The sequence below is a fragment of the Perognathus longimembris genome, chromosome 13 (genome assembly GCF_023159225.1).
Source record: "Perognathus longimembris pacificus isolate PPM17 chromosome 13, ASM2315922v1, whole genome shotgun sequence".
Lineage (NCBI taxonomy): Eukaryota > Metazoa > Chordata > Mammalia > Rodentia > Heteromyidae > Perognathus > Perognathus longimembris.
Window position 1 is genome coordinate 39,384,281 of NC_063173.1, and position 6,656 is coordinate 39,390,936.

The 6,656-nt window shown below is 43.8% G+C and overlaps 1 protein-coding gene across 1 annotated transcript; it reads left to right on the forward strand.

Annotated features, from left to right (window-relative positions):
• The first annotated feature begins 2,570 nt into the window (after positions 1-2,570).
• Positions 2,571-6,265, forward strand: Rag1 (recombination activating 1). Its single transcript, XM_048360909.1, has one exon. It carries the CDS (start codon positions 2,571-2,573, stop codon positions 5,700-5,702), a length of 3,132 nt encoding a protein of 1,043 aa, XP_048216866.1. The 3' UTR covers positions 5,703-6,265.
• The last annotated feature ends 391 nt before the right edge of the window (positions 6,266-6,656 follow it).

Genomic DNA, 6,656 nt, shown 5'->3' on the forward strand with positions numbered 1-6,656 from the left:
ATTTGAAGTAAATTTTTTTCTTTTTAAAAATTCTTTTTAGTTGAAAATAGATGCTTGAAATAGCTAGTAGGTCAAAAGTGTTAACTGAGGCAGGTTTGGGAAATGTGGCTAGAATGGTATGTTAAAAATACAGTGCTGCCTTTCCAACTGTGTGCTGAACAGTTTTGCAAAGAGTCATCTAACCAAGGATGGAGAATACTCAGATGACACTGTTAAATGCCCACGCCTCACTCATTCTTTCTTTTTCTTTTTTCTTTTTTGTCAGTTGTGGGGCTTGAACTCCAGTCCCTGAGCTCTTTGCTCAAGGCTAGAGCTCTACCACTTTGAGTCACAGCTCCACTTCTGGTTTTCTGGTGGTTAATTGGAAATAAGAGTCTCAAGGCTTTTCCTGCCTGGTCTGGCTTTGAATTGCAATCCTCAGATCTCAGCCCCTCTCCCCCCAACCCGGAGTACCTGGATTACAGGTGTGAGCCACCAGCACCCTGCCCACCTCCTCATCCCCCATTGTTGTTGATGCCTATAATACAACATAATTTGACTGGGTTTCCCGGCAGATGTAATTTTTTTTTATTAGAACAAAAACATTTTTCCCTTCTCTTATTACAAACTAAAATGCTAATGACCAATGACTACCAATGACTTTCAGGAGGACCCCTGTGAGTCTTAATCTGAAGCCACTTGAAATTTTCATTTAAAAACCTTTTCAGCATCTGTGTATGTGCAGACTCTGGCTTGTTGCAGGTTTACAGAGCTCTGTGGTCTTTGTTTCTAATGTAGATACAGCCTTATAATTTACAGCAGCTCTCACTAATTAAAATTGTAAGCATAATTACTATCCATGATACTTATTATTAGTTTGCATCCATAAAGCTCAAAACTTCATCCTTTCAAGTAGTAAGTAATTAGTTTCTTTGGATTTGTAGTTTTATCATCTCTTTATGATCTGTTTGGAGGAAATAAACAACCAACCTCCCAAAAGACTGCTTTAAAAAGCCAGAAATATATTGTCTGGCTAGTGCAACAAGGCTAATACAATGTGGAAAATATTGCTTTTCTTTGGTTAGTGCGTAGTTTATATTTATACTTACTAAAAAATAATTATTGAGCATGTAATATGTATTAGGACTCATGGGGATAGAAGATCAATCATTCAAAGATCTGTCTTCAATGACATTAAGTGTTTCTAGAAGAATTATATTACACACACACAATTTTAAATGATACATATACATGATGTAAATGATCCTAAGCATTTGTCTGGACAGAGAATGACTATTTTGTGCTGTTTGATCAACACTTATTTTCTAATAGCATATTAAAACGAGATTTAGCTAAGTTATGGAGAGCCCAGATGCCCCACAATGGATGAGTGGATCAAGAAAATGTGGTACATATATACAATGGGATGCTACTAATTCATTTAGAAAGAATAATATGCCCTTTGCAGAGAAATGGATGAACCTGGAAAAAATCATGTTATGAGACAAATGGTGCATGGTTTCTCTCAGAACTGGAAGCTAGATCTAAAACAGAAATATACACAATCATATATACAGGCTTAATACATTATATACAGAAAAAGCGGATTAAAGGATGATGTAGTTTGGGAAAGAATCAGAAGGTGGAATTCCTCTGAATTAATGTAGTGTTGATCAAAATGAAGGAAGTGGAAATGTGTTTATTTTGAGGGAGAGAAAGGAAAAAGGGGAACACATGAATGGAGGGAGGAAGAGTGAACAAACACAATCATTATTTTCAATGTATATTATGTAAAAAAAAGTGAACCATGTAACTTGAGGATAGGAATGGGGGAGGGGGATTAGAGAGAACAAAGGAGTTGACACTTACCAAGAAGTATTGTACTCATCTTCTTTTTTGTTTTTGTTTTGCCAGTCCTGGGCCTTGGACTCAGGGCCTGAGCACTGTCCCTGGCTTCTTTTTGCTCATGGCTAGCACTCTGCCACTTGAGCCACAGTATCACTTCTGGCCATTTCCTATATATGTGGTGCTGAGGAATCGAACCCAGGGCTTCATGTATACAAGGCAAGCATTCTTGCCACTAGGCCATATTCCCAGCCCCGAAGTATTGTACGCATATTCTCACTTATGGAATTATAACCCCTTTTTACAACTCCTTAATAATAATAATAAAAATGAAAAAAGATATAAGAATAAAAAAGTAGTGGTAGAACATATGTCAAACATGTTGGTGTTGGTGGCTCACGCCTATAATTTTAGCTATTCAGGAGGCTGAGATCTGAGGATTGAGGTTTGAAGCAAGCTGAGTAGAAATGTCCCCATAAGACTCAACTCAAAAATTGGAAGTGGCACTGTGGCTCAGGTAGTAGAGTGCTAGGCTTGAGCACAAACAGGCTCAGTGACAGTGCACAGGCCCCGAATTCAAGCCCCAAAACTGACAAAAAAAAAAAAAAAAGAAGAAGAATGAATTAATGGGTTAATTGAATGTCACAGTTTTTTTTTCTTTTTATTGCCTCCAAGATGCATCAGTAGAATATTGACATTTTCCATGACCTGACTTGTTTCCACTGTCCCCAGGCTCCTCTGTCAGCATGGCTGTCTCCTTGCCACCCACCTTGGGATTCAGTTCTGCTCCTGATGAAATTCAACATCCACATATGAAATTCTCAGAGTGGAAATTTAAGCTATTCCGGGTGAGATCTTTTGAAAAGGCACCTGAGGAAGCCCAAAAGGAAAAGAAGGAGGCATCTGAGGGGAACCCCTCTTTGGAGCAATCACCATCAGTCCCAGACAAGGCTGGACTTCAGAAGCCAGTCCCGTCTCAACCAGCATTGAAGGGCCATGCCAAGTTTGCAAACAAAGCCCACAAAGATGGGAAAACAAGAGACAAAGCCATCCACCAAGCTAATCTCCGACACTTCTGCCGCATCTGCGGGAATTCTTTTCAAACTGATAAGCACAAGAGGAGACATCCTGTCCATGGGCCTGTGGATGCTAAAACCCAAAGCCTTTTACGGAAGAAGGAAAAGAGAGCCACTTCCTGGCCTGACCTCATTGCCAGGGTTTTCCGGATTGATGTGAAAGCTGATGTTGACTCCATCCACCCCACTGAGTTCTGCCATAACTGCTGGCGCATTATGCACAGGCGATTCAGCAGTGCCCCTTGTGAGGTTTACTTCTCCAGGAACACAACCATGGAGTGGCACCCCCACTCACCATCCTGTAATATCTGCTACTCCACCTGGCAGGGACTCAAGAGGAAGAGACATCACACCCATGGGCTTCTCAGCAAAAAAATCCAGATGATGCTTGATCGAGCAAGAGAAGTCCGACTGCACAAGAGAAGAGTGCAGGCAAAGGTCAGCAGCAAAGGAGTCATGAAACAGATTGCCAACTGCAGTAAGATACATCTCAGTACCAATCTCCTGGCCATTGACTTTCCCGCACACTTTCTGAAAGCAATCTCTTGCCAGATTTGTGAACACATTCTGGCGGACCCTGTGGAGACGAGCTGCAAGCATGTCTTCTGCAGGGTCTGTATCATTAGATGCCTCAAGGTCATGGGCAGCTATTGCCCCTCTTGTCGGTATCCCTGTTTCCCGACTAACCTGGAGAGTCCTGTGAAGTCCTTTCTGAGTATCCTGAATTCTCTCCTAGTCAAATGTCCAGCCAAAGACTGCCACAAGGAGGTCAGCTTGGAAAAATACAACCACCATGTCTCAAGCCACAAGGAATCAAAGGAGCCTTTGGTGCACATCAACAAAGGGGGTAGGCCTCGCCAGCATCTGCTATCCCTGACCCGCAGAGCTCAAAAGCACCGGCTGAGAGAGCTCAAGCTGCAAGTGAAGGCCTTTGCTGACAAAGAGGAAGGTGGAGATGTGAAATCCGTGTGCTTGACCTTGTTCTTGCTGGCACTGAGGGCGAGGAATGAACACAGACAAGCCGATGAGTTGGAAGCCCTGATGCAGGGCCGGGGCTCTGGCCTGCAGCCAGCCGTTTGCTTGGCCATCCGTGTCAACACATTCCTCAGTTGCAGTCAGTATCACAAGATGTACAGGACTGTGAAAGCCATAACGGGGAGGCAGATTTTCCAGCCTCTCCATGCCCTTCGCAATGCCGAGAAGGTCCTGCTGCCAGGCTACCACCCTTTCAAATGGCAACCACCTCTGAAGAACGTGTCCTCCAGCACCGACCTGGGCATCATTGATGGTCTGTCTGGACTCTCTTACTCGGTGGATGATTACCCAGTGGACACCATTGCCAAGCGGTTCCGCTATGATTCAGCCTTGGTGTCTGCTCTGATGGACATGGAAGAGAACATCCTGGAAGGCATGAGATCCCAGGATCTGGAGGACTACCTGAACGGGCCATTCACGGTGGTGGTGAAGGAGTCTTGTGATGGCATGGGCGATGTGAGTGAGAAGCATGGGTCCGGACCAGCCGTGCCAGAAAAGGCAGTCCGCTTTTCATTCACCATCATGAGAATCACCGTAGCCCAGGGCTCCCACCCTGTGGTGGTGTTTGAGGAAGCCAAGCCCAACTCTGAGCTCTGTTGCAAGCCACTGTGCCTTATGCTGGCAGATGAGTCAGATCACGAGACCCTGACCGCCATCCTGAGCCCCCTCATTGCGGAGCGGGAGGCCATGAAAAGCAGCGAGTTAATGCTGGAAATGGGAGGGATCCTCAGGACTTTCAAGTTCATCTTCAGGGGCACTGGGTATGATGAGAAGCTGGTGCGGGAAGTGGAAGGCCTGGAGGCTTCTGGCTCAGTCTATATTTGTACTCTGTGTGACGCTACCCGCCTGGAGGCGTCCCAGAATCTAGTCTTCCACTCTATCACCAGGAGCCACGCGGAGAACTTGGAGCGCTATGAGGTCTGGCGTTCCAACCCCTACCATGAGTCGGTGGAAGAACTGCGGGATCGAGTGAAGGGCGTCTCAGCCAAGCCCTTCATTGAGACCGTCCCTTCCATCGACGCGCTCCACTGTGATATTGGCAACGCAGCAGAGTTTTACAAGATCTTCCAGCTAGAAATTGGAGAGGTTTACAGAAATTCCAGTGCTTCCAAAGAGGAAAGGAAAAGGTGGCAGGCCACCCTGGACAAGCAGCTGCGGAAGAAGATGAACCTGAAACCCATCATGAGAATGAACGGCAACTTTGCCAGGAGGCTGATGACCAAGGAGACGGTGGAGGCTGTGTGTGAATTAATCCCTTCTGAGGAGAGGCACGAAGCTCTCAGGGAGCTTATGGACCTTTACCTGAAAATGAAGCCCGTGTGGCGTTCCTCCTGTCCAGCTAAAGAATGCCCGGAATCCCTCTGCCAGTATAGTTTCAACTCACAGCGCTTTGCCGAGCTTCTCTCTACCAAGTTCAAGTACAGGTATGAGGGCAAAATCACCAATTATTTTCACAAGACCTTGGCACACGTCCCTGAAATTATTGAGAGGGATGGCTCCATTGGGGCATGGGCCAGTGAAGGAAATGAATCCGGGAATAAACTGTTCAGGCGTTTCCGGAAAATGAACGCCAGGCAGTCCAAGTGTTATGAAATGGAAGATGTTTTGAAACATCACTGGCTTTACACATCCAAATACCTCCAGAAGTTTATGAATGCTCACAAAGCATTAAAAGACTCTGGGTTTACCATAGATTCTAAGGCAACTGTAGGGGACACATCAATCACAGAAGACTATTTGGAAAGTCAAGATTCAATGGAGTTTTGAGTAGGAAAATCCTTTAGGAGTTGGTATTTTGGGGTTGCAAGGAGGTCTTCTAACATCCTTGACTTCTGTGTGTGTGTGTGGGGGGAGGCGGTATCATCACCCCAGAAGTTGGAGTGAGAGGCCACAGGTGGTGCCACCGAGGTCAGGAATGGATATAAGGGGTGAGCCCATTGCCTGAGTCACTATAGTAAGCTCAGAAAAGCAAAGGGAGAAATCATGACTTGAAAGCTCAATAGCTCAGCACAGAAGTAACTGCAGGGGACCTGAATTGAACAAAGATGTGTATGTCAAAGGAGCTTGAATGTCATGAAAATCAAAGCCAAGGTTGTCAAAGAACAGTCAGTGAGACCAGGAAAGGAATTTGCCTTGTTGTCTTTTTATTTAAGGCTCAATTTCGTGGTTTTTTTTTTTTTTTGTATTGAGGAAATTTTTTTTTCTATTTCATTTTGTAAGGTTCTTTATCTTATAAATTTTACACATTTTGATTTATTCTATAAGATTAAAAAGCACTTTTAAGATTACTCTGACAATATCTTATATTTTATATGGTGCGATGACCTCTATAGAACACTCTCTGAAGGCTTTTTTTATTCATTGCCTGTATGTAGAAATAACTGACACCAAGGAAACTTTCAGAAAATCAGTGCTTTTCTAAGTTTAAGTGGTATATTTGGAGTTTAAGAGGTTGTCTACTGTCCTGCAGTTTTTAAGAATGAAGTTAGTTAGCTATGGTGAACTATTAAATCTTCCCAAATTACCTGTTTGGTTAGCTATCAGTAGCCAAGTTTGATTGTTTCCTTTTGGATTTCAAGTAATTTAAAGTCTAAGAATATTTTTCTATACAATCTCTAGGTCATAGTCTTTTTCACCCCCTCCCCCATGTTTGCTTATTATCTGAAAACACAATCTCTTGCTGAAAATTTCTGCCAGATTTTCTCTATGTAAAATCGGGAC

Coding starts and splice junctions, on each gene's coding strand:
- Rag1 (XM_048360909.1), top strand. CDS start 2,571: ATGGCTGTCTCCTTGCCACCCACCTTGGGATTCAGTTCTGCTCCTGAT.